The sequence below is a fragment of the Mya arenaria genome, chromosome 14, assembly GCF_026914265.1.
Source record: "Mya arenaria isolate MELC-2E11 chromosome 14, ASM2691426v1".
NCBI classification, from domain to species: domain Eukaryota; kingdom Metazoa; phylum Mollusca; class Bivalvia; order Myida; family Myidae; genus Mya; species Mya arenaria.
Window position 1 is genome coordinate 57,928,580 of NC_069135.1, and position 14,598 is coordinate 57,943,177.

General features: G+C 35.1%; 3 protein-coding genes across 3 annotated transcripts in view; all 3 read right to left on the reverse strand.

Annotated features, from left to right (window-relative positions):
• The window catches only part of LOC128216826 (uncharacterized), a 125,330-nt gene that overhangs the window by 47,845 nt on the left and 62,887 nt on the right, over positions 1-14,598 (reverse strand). The window lies entirely within an intron of this gene.
• Positions 1-14,598, reverse strand: part of LOC128216827 (dual serine/threonine and tyrosine protein kinase-like) — a 52,074-nt gene that overhangs the window by 7,714 nt on the left and 29,762 nt on the right. Inside the window, exons 3-9 of the mRNA XM_052923513.1 lie at positions 11,951-12,048; positions 9,911-10,119; positions 9,098-9,254; positions 8,068-8,220; positions 7,454-7,544; positions 5,593-5,671; positions 4,658-4,828 (exon numbers count right to left, since the gene is read on the reverse strand). Coding sequence (XP_052779473.1) covers positions 4,658-4,828; positions 5,593-5,671; positions 7,454-7,544; positions 8,068-8,220; positions 9,098-9,254; positions 9,911-10,119; positions 11,951-12,048 — 958 coding nt within the window. The remainder of the gene's footprint in view (positions 1-4,657; positions 4,829-5,592; positions 5,672-7,453; positions 7,545-8,067; positions 8,221-9,097; positions 9,255-9,910; positions 10,120-11,950; positions 12,049-14,598) is intronic.
• LOC128216832 (uncharacterized) lies at positions 194-3,991 on the reverse strand. Its single transcript, XM_052923516.1, has 3 exons — positions 3,853-3,991; positions 1,958-2,179; positions 194-1,119 (listed from the first exon to the last, which is right to left on the reverse strand). The coding sequence occupies exons 2-3, from the start codon at positions 2,156-2,158 to the stop codon at positions 898-900; spliced, it is 423 nt and encodes a 140-aa protein (XP_052779476.1). The 5' UTR covers positions 2,159-2,179; positions 3,853-3,991; the 3' UTR covers positions 194-897.

Sequence of the window (14,598 nt, forward strand, 5' to 3'; positions counted from 1 at the left end):
ACAAAAAACGAATGGACGGACAGACAAACAAGGTGATTACTATAGGGCTCCCACATTGATGTGTGGGGGTCCCTAATTACACCAAAATGAATAAAGTGTGATTACACCAAAATGAATAAAGTGTGAGGATTTTAATGCCTCATGATTCCCACCCCAGATTGTAAATTAGTTTACGAACCATTGCGTGCTTTACAATTGGCCAATTAAAAAGTACACAAGAGGTTGATTGGCACATTGCTGCTCTTGTTTCATACTGGTACCTTTAAAGTAAAATTGTGAAACGCGGCTGGTGGTTCACATAATGATTGACAGTTGTGGGCAGGAACTATGAGAAATAAAATTCTCAAATTGAATTCAAATGACTTTTATAATAGGTAAAATACGCCACTTTCACATCAAATAATGCATCAATCTGTCACATCAATGACAGATAGGTAATGTCCTCTAACAGACAAAGATAGATTTTTGTGTGTTTTAAAGTGAATTTTCATCAAGAATATTACTCTAAATAATGAAGATCAAATGTAAAGGTCAACGTCAGAAGGACATGAAACTGATGAAAGTGGAACGCTGCATTCAATATATGCATCCTCACACTAAGTTTAGTAATCCTAGGTGATAACTAGATCCTCGTTCGATTTAGTGAAGATTCCATCCTGTTCTGTGACTAAGCTTGATTCCACACCACCCAGGTCAAGAGCTAGCAAGTTTGGTAATTCTTGGTGATGGAATGATATAACAGGCAACACTATGAATGCTCCAGTGTATGAAAAGTAAACATCTCTAAACTATAAACTATGAACATGATTTTTCACTCATTAAAGGTGACCACAGACTGTCATGCTCCAGTGTATGAAAAGTAAACATCTCTAAACTATAAACTTTGAACATGATTTTTCACTCATTAAAGGTGACCACAGACTGTCCTTTGGCTATGAAATTCAGTGTTTTTGGTAGTTTGGCTGTAATGTCTTCCAACTGACACTGAAAGGCTGCAACTAGCACTTCGTTTGATACATTGAAGATTCCATCCTGTTCTGTGAGTAACTGGGATTCCACATCACCCAGGTCAAGTCCTAGAATGGTGGCCGTCATCTCGGTGTTTGGCATGTCAGTAACCTATATAAATAAAGTAGGGAATAACTCCGTTATTAAGCATAAAGGGGTTATGGTTCTTGTACACTGCACTTCCTTTCATTGAGCTCTACCATTGTATGCAGTATATGAAATTCCATCCGGTAGTTTTCAAGTTATGCACTGGACAAGAAAAAGTAACAAAGGGAAATAACTCTGTCATTAAGCAAACATGGGTTATGGTATTTGTAAACTGTACTTCCTCTAATTGAGCTCTACCATTGTTTAAAACTTTATCAAATATAATCTAGTAGTTGTCATAGTATGCTCTGGACAAAGTTTACACTATTAAACTATGGAACAAGGGGAGATAACTCTGCAACAAATTGACCAAGCGTTATAACCCTTGCAAAGTGCACAACTTCACATTGCTATCTATCTAAGTTGCAAGTTTCAATCAAATTCCTTCAATTCCTTTAATTCTTTCAAGTAGTTTTTAAGTTAGAGTATGGGACAAATACACTATCGAAATAGTTTGCATGCGTAATTGCCAGGGGTAGTATAAACATTTCATAAATGAAACGCTTGATGTTGATGGGACATCTTTACCTTAACATGGCCGCTAAAAAAATGAGCGGCTTCCCGAGATGCAATATCATGTTAAATATGAAGTTTGTCAAATGGATGAAAAGTTAATGGCAATTTTACATCTTGAATGTGACCTTGACAAGTGGACCCTCAAAATGTGTGGGTCATTGAGATGCACCTTCATGCTAAAATTCAAGTCTGTGCATTGCAAATAGTTTAGGTAGATCAGAGGATTTGGAAAGGAACTTTTGCTCGAGTACATGTATGTTTGTATGTTCCAAGATATAGCATTTACCTCTATCTTTGTAAATTGTGTTGACGACAGGGATTCCTCATTGTTATATCTCTTGCTGTTGACAACAATATTGGTGATGGCAACAACATCCCCCAACACCACAGGCTCTGCTGCAATGTTGCGCCACAGGCTGACTTTCACCTTCCCAGTACGGTCCTCCACCGTAATGGTCCGCACATTCACCTCTTTGTCATTCACCATTACTGTAGTGGCAACGCTGTCCTGCAAGGAGAAATAACATCGACATCTTTGATGTGGCATAAAGAAGTTTTTGATTGCTTATTTGCAATCATCATCTTTTATGTATGCCAACATTTGTCTGCCTGTAAAGGGGCATTAAATTTGCACACAAAAAAAACGTTAGTTATTACCCTGTCAAATTGTAACCCTTGCGATGGTAAATAAAAGTGTGTAGTTGAAACACCAATGCGCCCAAAGGGTCTTGTCACAAATAAATTTGACATTTGACCTTGAAGGATGACCTTGACTGTGTTATGTTACAAATGAATATCTGCAACTTAATGAGATACACATGCATGTCAAGTATCAATTCTGTATCTGCAATAGTTCAAAAGTTGACCTTTGACATTGAAGGATGACCTTGACCTTCAAATGTTACCACTGAAAATTGGTGGCTCCATCAGGTACACCTACATGCCAAATATGAAGTCACTAGCTGTATTAGTAGAATATATGACAATTAAGCTTTGTGACATTGAACTTTGACCTGCAACACATAATCTTGGATGTGGTTAACATTTCTGTAAAATTTAAAAAATCATTTATTCATGACGGGAGATATGGATCAGACACGAACATGTGTACGGCTAGACAGACACATAGGGCGAATCCTGTTTCACTCTATCCAATAAGCTCTATGTATGGGTGATGGTATACTTTGTATAACAATTACGCAATCAATTTATAAGTGTTCACTTTTATATATATATACACTTTGAGAAAACACTTAGAATACACTTTGTGCTCAATACAGTCCAAAGGACTTAGAATCAAAGAAGCTCGACCAATAAAAATGAAAAAGTTAAAATCAAACTATTGATCAAACACACACTTAACAATTAAAATCTCGTTTCCAATATTCAAACACGTGTGATGTAAACACTTGATGAAAAAAGTCACAAGTGCTTCTCAAATACTTGCTTTACAATATTTTAACAATGTATCCAATATTCCAAACACCTCAAACTATTGATTATCAAACTCTTGATGTAAACAAAATGTTAATTGATTTTTAACCAGTCTTTAATATGTCAATTCAATACATGTGTCTGTGAGTGTGAACATCAATAAAAAAATCCCAAATGTACGTGTTTGATAATGGTGGTGGGGGCGAATAGCGCAGTAAAATGATATTATCATTGATAACCTAAATTTAGCATGCGCACTCGAGTAACGTTAAGTAGAAATGCACGGAATACAACATACATATATAACCCGAGATAAACATAAGGCTTGGTTACGAAATTATTCCATGCATGCTAAAATGAACGAAGACGGATCGTTTTTCCGAAGTCGAATTCACGTAATTTGTGCAAAAATGGTTTGTTTAAAAATGCACAGAGAACATCAAACATAAATAACCTACGATAAAAAGAAAACTCAAGTGAATGACAATATATTCAAGTGCATGCAAACGGAACTGCTGATTGTCGATTAGTTGTTGTTGAACGAGGGCCGAGATTTTACAAATGGCAGGCTCCGGTGTTGTTGAACGATGCCCAGAGTTTTTGAAAAATGACTGACTTCGGACGCTTTGTAAATTGTGCAGATATGTCACAAGACAAAAATAACAATGCACTGCTATGATTGTAAAATACTCAACACAAACAATAAGAAATTGAAGGAAAAACAATTTGTTATAGTTGGCTACTTACCAGATATAGTTTGTGGTTTGTAGAAGAGTTAGCCCGGATTGAAGCTGGCGACGATTCCTCCGCGATATTTTAGTCGAACATTCAAAATGAATTGTATATAAATCACTTATGATAACAAACGTTTCTCGACGTTAATTGTTTTTAATTTCCATACGTTTATTTTAATGAAATAACAAAATAGCACGCCCGACACTTCACATTCATGGACTACTTTTAGCCGAAGTACCACAGAATTGGGCGGGTTTTGACAAGCTGGCGGGAAATTCAATGGACTACTTTTATTACCCGGTACTGCACAATTTGACAGAGGGGTGAGCGCAAGACTGTGCTAAGTGCATTCTTTATTGCTTTACACTTAACACAGTCTTGCGCTCACCCCTCTGACAATATGTAAAAGCATAAATTACTACGAGACAGGATAAATCATTTTTAATACCTTCATTTGACCAAAATGCAAATAATCGAGTTTCAGACTCGCACAATAAATGATTTATTAAGACACATCACACATAATAATTGAACTATGCATGTGGAAAACATGATAGATATGGAACTTCTTTCAGCGCGGCATTCTACCTGAATCAAGGGGTCCGCGAAAAATAGTGTAACTCTGAAATATGGTATCAAACATGACTCCAGAGAGTTTGCCTAAAGGCAACTCAAAAATGATGAAAGGTTGTTAAATATCTAAGGGTTTTTACGAACATGGAACTGATATTTGGGGGTGTTCCCGGAGACTCGTTAGAGCTAAATAGTTTTTAATGATAACATTTCAAAGCTTTACATAATTCACACACATATGTACCATTTTTTACGTAATTCCAAAGCTGCTCCTTGTTGGCACACTGTTCAAAATTCTGTGGCAGTCGGACGCTACCGGCGCAGATGTACCAAAACAGAATTCCAAATGCATAAACATCCACACTGCTGTCATATCGTCCCGAAAACAGCTCGGGTGCCATATGGATTGGAGTACCTAAAAAAGAATCTTTTTTACAGAACTGCATTTTTGTAGTTTTAGGAAAGAATGTATTTCATTTAAATAGATTACATCATGAAAAGCATTATATCAATTATATATATCTCAAATATTGAAAGACTGCTAGTTAGATAAATATTCTAAACCCCTGCCTTAACCTTAACTGATAACATATTGCTCCCACTAAAACACTCCTACTGACTGATACTCCCACTTACTAAAATACTCCCACTGAGTGATACTCCCACTGAGTGATACTCCCACTAAAATACTCCCACTGAGTGATACTCCCACTAAAATACTCCCACTGAGTGATACTCCCACTGAGTAATACTCCCACTAAAATTCTCCCACTAGAGTGATACTCCCACTAAAATACTCCCACTGAGTAAAACTCCCACTCCCACTTAAATATTCCCACTGACTGATACTCTCATTAAAATACTCCCACTGAGTAATACTCTCACTCCCACTAAAATACTCCCATTGATGAATATGAATACTTCCACTCCCACTTAAATACTCCCACTGACTGATACTCCCACTTAAATACTCCCACTGACTGATACTCCCACTTAAATACTCCCACTGACTGATACTCCCACTTAAATACTCCCACTGAGTGATACTCCCACTCCCACTAAAATACTCCTGCCTAGCTTAAACCAAGATCCGCTTGTCTCCCCAGTTGTCTAAAGTCAAAAGTAGGTGAAACATACCATTACTTTATTAACAAAGAACTAGATAGCAGACATACTCACCCACAATACTCCCGCTCATCATTGCCTCTGGCTTACAGAAACCAAGATCTGTGATTTTCCCACGATTGTCCTTATCCAACTGTAAAGAAATATAATTATTCCATGCTTAATTTCTAAACAATCAAACGTTAAACGTCTAACACAGTTTTTTTTAACGCATTTTCAATAACCTTAAACATTATAGACATGCCATTGATGTTTATGAATTCAGAAAAACTTTGTCATATAATTAGGCGTATACCACGGTAACTAAAACCATATAGTTGAAGAAATATTTTTGCCTAATCTTAAATAGGTACTGGTTTGAATTCTACTTAAGACCAGATTAATCTATCATCAGCCAATTGAATGAAACTGGTTAAATTCTTTGGTACGGGTAAAGTTGTCCAAAATGTTTATAGGTTGGCAAAATATTATCTAATAATTACAATTAACAAAATTATTGATATCATTTAAATGTGCAAACTGGGTAGAAGATAACCCAGCCAATTGTATGAAAACAGTTCATTTTTTGGTTTGGTTAAATTAAGTTAAAATGGTTATAGATTGGTCAATATTTATCCAATAATGACTGTTGACCAATTAAATTGCTTAAATGTGCAAACTTACCAAAAGATTATCTGTGGATAAGTTATCCAGTTTTATACAGTTGCCCCCTGTGGATAAGTTACAGAGGTTTTAATCAATAGGCCCTCTGTGGCAAACCTATCCACATTACATACAATTGGCCCCCTGTGAATAATTTATCCAGGTTTTTATACAATTTCCTGCAGATAAGGTATCCATGTTTTTGTACAATTTGCCACCTGTGGATAACTTAACAAAGGTTTTTGTACAATTTTCAACTATGTGGCTAACTTAACCAGGTTTTATACAATTGAGGCCCGGTGGATAAATTACCCAGGTTTTTGTACAAGTGGCTCCCCTATTGCTAAATAATCCAGCTTTTATACCATTGACCCCCTGTGGATAAGTTATCCAGGTGTTTGTACAATTGGCTCCCCTGTTGCTAATTTATCCAGGTTATATACCAATGACCCCCTGTGGATAATTATCCAGGTTTTGGTACAATTGGCTCCCTATGGATAACTTTTCCAGGTTTTATACAATTGGCCCCCTGTGGATAACTTATCCAGGTTTTTGTACAATTGGCCCCCTATGGATAACTTATCCAGGTTTTATACAATTGTCCCCCTGTGGATAACATATCCAGGTGTTATACCATTGGCCTTTTGTAGTTTACTTATCCAGTTTTTATACAATTGGCCCCCTGAGGATAACTTATCCCGGTTTTATACAATTGGCCCCCTGAGGATAACTTATCCAGGTTTTATACCATTGGCCCCCTGAGGATAACTAATCCAGGTTTTATACCATTGGCCCCCTGAGGATAACATATCCAGGTTTTATACAATTGGCCCCCTGAGGATAACTAATCCAGGTTTTATACCATTGGCCCCATGTGGCTAACTTATCCAGGTTTGATACCATTGGCCTTTTGTAGTTAACTTATGCAGGTTTTACACAATTGGCCCCCTGTGGATAACTTATCGAGGTTTTACACAATTGGGCCCTGTGGATAACATATCAAGGTTTTATACAATCGACCCCCTGTGGATAAATTATCAAGGTTTTTATGAAATTTGCTCCATATGGATAACTTATCCAGGTTTTATACATTTGGCCCCCCTGTGGATAATTTATCCAGGTTTTATACAATTCGCCCTGTGAATAACTTATCCAGGTTTTACACAATTGACCTACTGTGGATAACTTATCCTGGTTTTACACAATTGACCCACTGTGAATAATTTATCTAGTGTTTGCTGCATAATTGGTTAACAACATAAGGTTGACTTACTAGGACATTTTTCAGTTTAATATCTCTGTGAACAAGGCCCTGACCATGAAGAAACCGTATCCCCTCGACCACATCGATAGAAACCTGTAATCTGAAATATGGAAAATTGTTGATGATCATTACCTCCACTGAACTCATTTTGGCTGAATCATCACATTTAAAAACATCACCATTGTTTACAATAACTGTACGCTATTCAGATAAAACATATTATTTTTCAAGGACCAACAAATGACTTGCATCACATTTCTAGTCCCATTTTAAAGATATTTAATTATTAATATATTTCTTCTCACTCAAGCTATTTTAATCAAGAAGAACAAACCAGTCTATTCAGTCTTTGAAGCACAATCCGAGAACAGATCTCTCTTCTGTAGACAAAAGATGATGAGAAATAATGCCGGGATACTGCTTTCCTAGGAATAATTGAATAAACCAGTCTATCCAGCCTTCCCATGAGACCCAGTCCAGAGTTGTTTTGATTGCCAAGTATAGATCTTTCTGTAGTAGATCCGTGAAAGGTAAAACCGCTGGGATACCGCTTCTTTAGGAATAATTAAATAAACCAGTCTACTCAGCAAACCTTGAAATCCAGTCAGTCTATCCAGGCTTACCTTGAGACCCAGTCCAGATTTTGTTTGATTGCCGAGTACAGATCTCTCTGTAGTCGATCCATGATGAGCAATACAGCGGGAGTACCACTTCCGTAGCTGTAGTCGATCACAGAGCCACGTAACATAACAACTCTGTCATGGTCGGGGATATTCCTGAAAATATTTCAAACCAATAAATTAACTGTCAACTTTCATCTCAAAGAATATGAGTGAGCTAGGACGCCTCTTTACCTCTTGGGAACTTCGTCAAGCTCTGTAAATCATTGTGTCACACCGCGTTACAACTTATGTATGATTAGGGATGTTCCTAAATCTATGTCTGAAAACAATTATCAGCATAATTTTCATTGAATGGTAATCGGCTAGGATGCCTCATATACAGCTCGAGTACTTCTTCCGTAGCTGTTTGACTTGAGAAGAGAGCCACATAACAGTGTACACCTCTGCCATGGTCAGGATTATTCCTTAAACAAATTGGTACGATCCCTACTTTATAGATGTCACTGACAGTAAGGTCTGTTTTTCATTTGTTCATGATGAGTATACCATGCACTCTCACATTTTTAGGGATTTAAAATTATTTTGTCTATTTTTATTTCCATGTAAAAGGCATACTGTGAAATCATTTATATTGACGGGCATGAAATTTCGTAGTTTTTCGAAAAAAGGACAATTTTGTGGGTACTTAATTTCGTGGATTTTCATTTTTTGAAAAAAAATAATCTAAACTGGAATCCTGAATTTTCTGTAAATTCACCAATTTCAGAATAAAGGTAAAATTTTCGTTGGGGTCTTAAATTCGTGGATAAGCCAACCCACGAAATCCACGAAAATTAATGCCTCACGAATATTAATAGTTTATTTGAAAGAAAGGGAAAGGTTACTTATTTCACAAACAAATGAATGGAATACCAATGTTGTTTTTTCTTAATAGGGGAATAACTAAATTATTCTACAAAAACGGACGAGTCTATGAACAGATGGGCCAATGAGCGGACGAGCTAATAATGAATAAAGAGAACTTTCTTACTTTGTGTAGAAGAACTCGAGAGCAAGATCATTCCAGTGTTTTTCATCAGGGGGAACAACCGACTTTATGGCACAGGGGGTGTAACTTGCCCATGAGTCACAAGAGTAGACAACTCCATATTGACCACGGCCGATTTCACGTCCCATCTGTGGCATACCTGAAGGAAATTGTGACAGAAACAATGACGATATAGATTTGTTAATTTTTGATAAAACAAAACAAAGTACAAAAAGGCAGGACTAATTTTCTTGGAAGACTGAACATTTTTAAATTATTATTCATTCTTTACAGCTCTGTGAATGTTAAAACTTGTTAAGTTTCTGGTAGCTTAAAAGGACAATGAAGTTTTAAGAAACTGCATCTGATTTCTTGAAACTTCTTAAGTCTGTATTATCTTGATTAATCTTAGCTCACTCTTTTTGTTCTTCAATAATTTGTGAAATATTTCCTTTTTTTAGAAGTGTTTTGAGTGTATATTGAAGGTATCTGTCTGATTTTCATGAAAAAGTAAGTTTTAAATTTTTATTTATCAAAATCAGGTGTAAGTACGAATTTTGCTAATCGACATATAAAGCTACTTATGTCTCTAAAACTTAAGAACTTTCGAGAAATCAAGGCCTGTGAAATAAATGGACTTAAAATAATAACTCTGCGACCACATTAATTTTAATAAATAAATTGTTAAGAATAAACTCATAATAATAAAAAATAAATAAATAAATAAAAATGAGGCCTAATAAACGATTTTAAGTGGGTATTTTAGTGAGTTGGCAGAAAAACACCAAATACGCTTATAATCGATCGTAGCCTTACCATAAAGTATGACATCTTTTAGTGAGGTGCTTTCCAGCGCAACCTTGGCAACTCTCGGTGCATGCACTTTCCGTAGTTTCAACCGCTCCTCTTCGATCTTAGTAAGTCGCCCCGAGTGCTTCATTTCCAGTTGCTTGAGTGCTGTCAGAAAGGCATCGTGGGATTTGTTAAGACGATCTTTGATCTGAGATGATATGCTCTTTGCTAATCTGAAAATGTAATTTTTAACGGTTTAAGAAAAATGCATAAAACATCCATTTTTTAACTTAAATATTAAATCTGCGATCTAATTTTTTATCAGCAGTGTTATATAACTGGTTTCCATGGATTTACGCAAAAATTGGCTTATTAAAAGACAAAAAAAAAAGTTGTCAAATTATGTTCAATCTGTGAGAGTGCAGCTTTAAATACATTTACGTAAAATTTGAAGGAAGAATCTACCTAAAACATCTTTCCAAATCAAGAATCTACCAAAAGATTTCAGGAGAATTTTTTTTTAAAAATGTTATAGTTGGACATAAAAATTTAGAATAGGTCAGGAAAACAGAAAAAATAATTTCATTTTGGTATGCCTTAGGAATGACATCATCATCTCTTACAATGTAATACTTGCCTACTTACTATTTATTTCCTTTTTCAATACAAAAGAAAAGATTTTCCCATTCAATCCTCAGACTGTAAAATGCTTGGACAGAAACGCGCCTATCTGTCTGTCTCTCTGTCTGTAGGCCTCTCAGACACAAGGTTCAGGTTAAAAGGCTACTTAGCAGAAATATTAAACTTCTTAATTTTCATGTACTCCTACATTTTCAGAACCCATGCTTTTTTCTAGGCTAGCGATCTTTGAATTTAATAACACTTTTTAGAAAAACCCGCCTATTTGTATGTGCAAGTAAAGTCACTTTGTAAATTGAGTCATGGGCTAAAATTTCAAAATAGTGAAAAATATCAAATTGATATTTTCAATGTTTGAAACAATGAAATATCAATTTTATTTCACTGATAAATATCTAAAAATCACTGGAAAGCATAATTATAATAAAACTTTTAAAATAATTGTTATCAACTTTATTATAAAAGGTCTGTGGCTTTTAACCTGGTTGAGCCAAGACCCAGGCCAACCCCTCGTTGGCAATCTTTTTCTTCCGGTCATTGTCAATCCACTGACTCTAGCTCCACAGTATCATTATATTATAATTATTATCATGTCTCCATGTCTTCATTTAACGGTAAAGCAGTTTTGATAAGGGGGTTTGTTTGTAGTTTTTGTTTTTGTTTATGTAGGGTTAGTTTTTTTTTTGTGTTTGTGTTTGTGTTGTATGGTCTAGGCATTGTTGAGTTATCACTTGGGCAAGCTTTAAAATCCTTTTACCATTAAAGGTCTCTATGACCTTGACCTTTGGCCGGAAGACCCCTCAAATCAATAGCGGTCATCTACTAGTCAGGCCCAACGTTCATGTCAAGATTGATGACCATAGTTCCAGGAATTGTAGAGTTTGCATCCAAGGTCACTGTAATTTTTGACCAGATGACCCCTAAAATCAATAGGAGTTATCTACTGGTCGGGCCCAACCTCCAAGTCAAGTTTGAGGGCCATGGGTGCAGGCATTGTCAAGTTATCAATCGGACAACCTTTTAGCATTCAAGGTCACCTTGACCTTGACCTTTGACTTTATGATCCCTAAAATAAATAGAGGTCATTTCCTGGTCAGGTTCAGTCTTCATGTCAAGTTAGATGACCATAGGTCTAGGCATTGTTGAGTTATTACTTGGACAAGCTTTGACAACCTTTTACTTTCAAAGGTGACCTTTCAACCGATGAACCCTAAAATAAAAAAGGGTCGCCTACTGGTCAGGCCCAACCTTCATGTCAAGTTTGATGACCATACGTCCAGGAATTATCGAGTTATCACTCGGACAAGTCTTGGTCTACCGACGGACCGTCTGACTGACCGACATGTGCAAAGCAATAAACCCCCTCTTCTTCGAAGGGGGGGGGGGGGCATACTATTTATTATAACCATAGCCTCATAGACATACCTGGTAGCACTTAGACTGGCCAACATTTCGGCAGCAACTTTTTTCTTCCAATCATCATCAATACGGGGACTCTGGCTCCACGGCATACCCTGGACAATCTGATGGATAGTAAAAATAGTTTAGTGTTCATACATCAAACACATGAATTATACTAACACACTCAGCTAACATGTTGTTTTTTTCTTATTATACTTCAAACACATGAATTATATTTATAAACTGTTAACATGAAAATCGTTTAGTTTTAATTATATCTGAAACACACAACTTTTACAAACAATCATATGGGAATCTTTGCATTTTTAGTGTGCTTCAAAACACTAGATTATACTAACAAACTGTTCTCATGGAAATTTTTTAGTTTTTATCATTCCTGAAACACATGAATTAGACTAATCAACTGTTAACATGGAAATCTTTTTGTTTCTTTTATACCTCAAACACATTAATTATACTAACAATCAGTTAACAACATCTCGCAACAATTAAAATCTATGATGAAGAAAATAATTTTATCATTGTGTTCTCTATAAAGTTTAGCCAATATTCAAATATTTTTTTCCATATCAAATTTCTATTCCTGACAATCATGTTTTTCATTTTTATATATTTATATAAAAAAAATACAGAAACAAGCTCAGTAGCCAATATGTTCATAATAAATATATATCAATTTATTTAAAATATAACAGCATCCGGATTAAGTTTGCAAATCCGGAATTTTTGCAAACTTATTTTTTTTATTTTTCACCCAATGTTTTTTTATTCTTGTATTTTAAAATGTGTTAGGTAATACTAATAAGAGATATTTTTTGTTTCCTGAAATTAAATTTAGAAATATGTTTTTTTGGCATTTAAAGTCAACTTTTCCAATGGGAGTCCCATTGGAAAATGGCCTTCCCATTGGAAAAATGGTTTTTCCAATTGGAAAATCAGCCCAACATTTTTTGTTGGAAAATTCTCCCACATTTTCAAAAAAGGAATTAGTGATTAATAACAATCATTATCATTAATGGTTATAATGTTATCTAGGAAAAGTGCGTTTATAGTACTTTTTATCATTTTTTGTAAAAAAAAATCCCGTCGACCATTTTTTCCAATTGGATATTTCCCACAATTCAATATGGGAAAAGTCAGGAAATTGGAAAACTCCAATTGGAACATTGTCCCATTGGAATCTTCCAATTGGTAACATTGGCAATGGGCTTAATCCAATTGGAGGTTCTGGCAATAAATTTAATGGGAAAATATTTCAACTTTCCTAAATCTCTTAAAAGAACACCTATTTATTTATTTAGGAATATATTTGAAGTTTTGTTTTATTGTTTACCTGTGTCCTGACATTGTATCCATCCAATTCCAAGCTAATACTTCTGTGCTGATATCTTAGCGATAAGATTTAAGCATCTTTTAATGAATTTGAATGCAATAAATCATATCAAAAATTACCTGAAGTATTCTTACTCAACCAGTGACACAAATTCCATTTTTTAAATATCTTTACACTAGTTTCATCTCCTCAGACGCCATTTTTAATCGATTAAGTTGTGGTTACAAACGACTAAGAACTTATTCATTTTTCAAAGCTATACTCACTTTTACGCTTGAAAATGTTATTTCGGTTGTCAGTACCTTTACACAGAAAATGTACCATTTTCTTGATTTTTAATGAAGATGTAATTAATTGATGGAAATCCATATGAAATGTCTTACCTAAGATAATAGTTTATTTCATACACACTGTTCTGCAGGGGAGCAGGACCTTTCAACCCCAAGAGGCTTTTTAACCCTTCTAAAAAAGAACATTTTTCAGTTTTCAACCCTTAGACTTTTCAACCCCTACCTGTTTGGACTTTTTAACTCCTATAACAAAGACTTTTCAACCCCTAGTTGAATTATTTTAATAACCATATTAAAGACTTTTTAACTCCTAAACCAAAGACTTTCCAACCCCTATTATTTGGTTTTGAGCTGGTCCAAGCTAAACACCATTAAAAATGCTGCAAGGCATTTTAGAATGTTAACATGCATCATGTGCCAATGCCTTCCTCAAACAGTAATACTAGTATATGTTTTAGAAAAAAATATCGAACTGTACAAACATGTAAGGCTGGTGAATTTTGCATTACAAAATAAACGCTATTGGTAATTAATGCCATGTTTTCACTTTACTACATACCCGGTAGTAGTATATAAGCCAGTCATCCTACAAGATAGCAGTGAAGCAAAAATACACATATGATGATTACTTGTAAATCATCTTGTATATGTGGAAAAAATGAACTTGTTATCTAGCTGATTGTAAAAACACTTTGTCATTCTTAAAGGGACTCGTACCTCATTGGCACCAAATAATCATTTTCCAGGTAATGTGTCTGAAATAATTAGTTAACTCTTTGATACTGAAATTGCAGAACAAAATACAATGAAAGTATGAAAATAAAGTCTTGTTTTAATCAGGGGTGAACCTACGCTTTTTACGTCATGGGCAAATAAATAGCATAACTACTCAGCAAAAGGGACTCATACATAATTTATGGATATTTTGATCATGCATACCTTGGAAGCAACACCTTTTATTTCGTATTTAAAACAAATTTGCTAAAGAACCACATTTTACAAACTACGAGCTATAACTTATACAATAA

Excerpts from the sequence above, each read along its gene's own strand:
- LOC128216832 (XM_052923516.1), bottom strand. The coding sequence starts at position 2,158 with ATGGTGAATGACAAAGAGGTGAATGTGCGGACCATTACGGTGGAGGAC. Across the intron at positions 1,120-1,957 it reads CACAATTTACAAAGATAGAG|GTTACTGACATGCCAAACAC; the intron begins GTAAATGCTATA and ends TTATTTATATAG.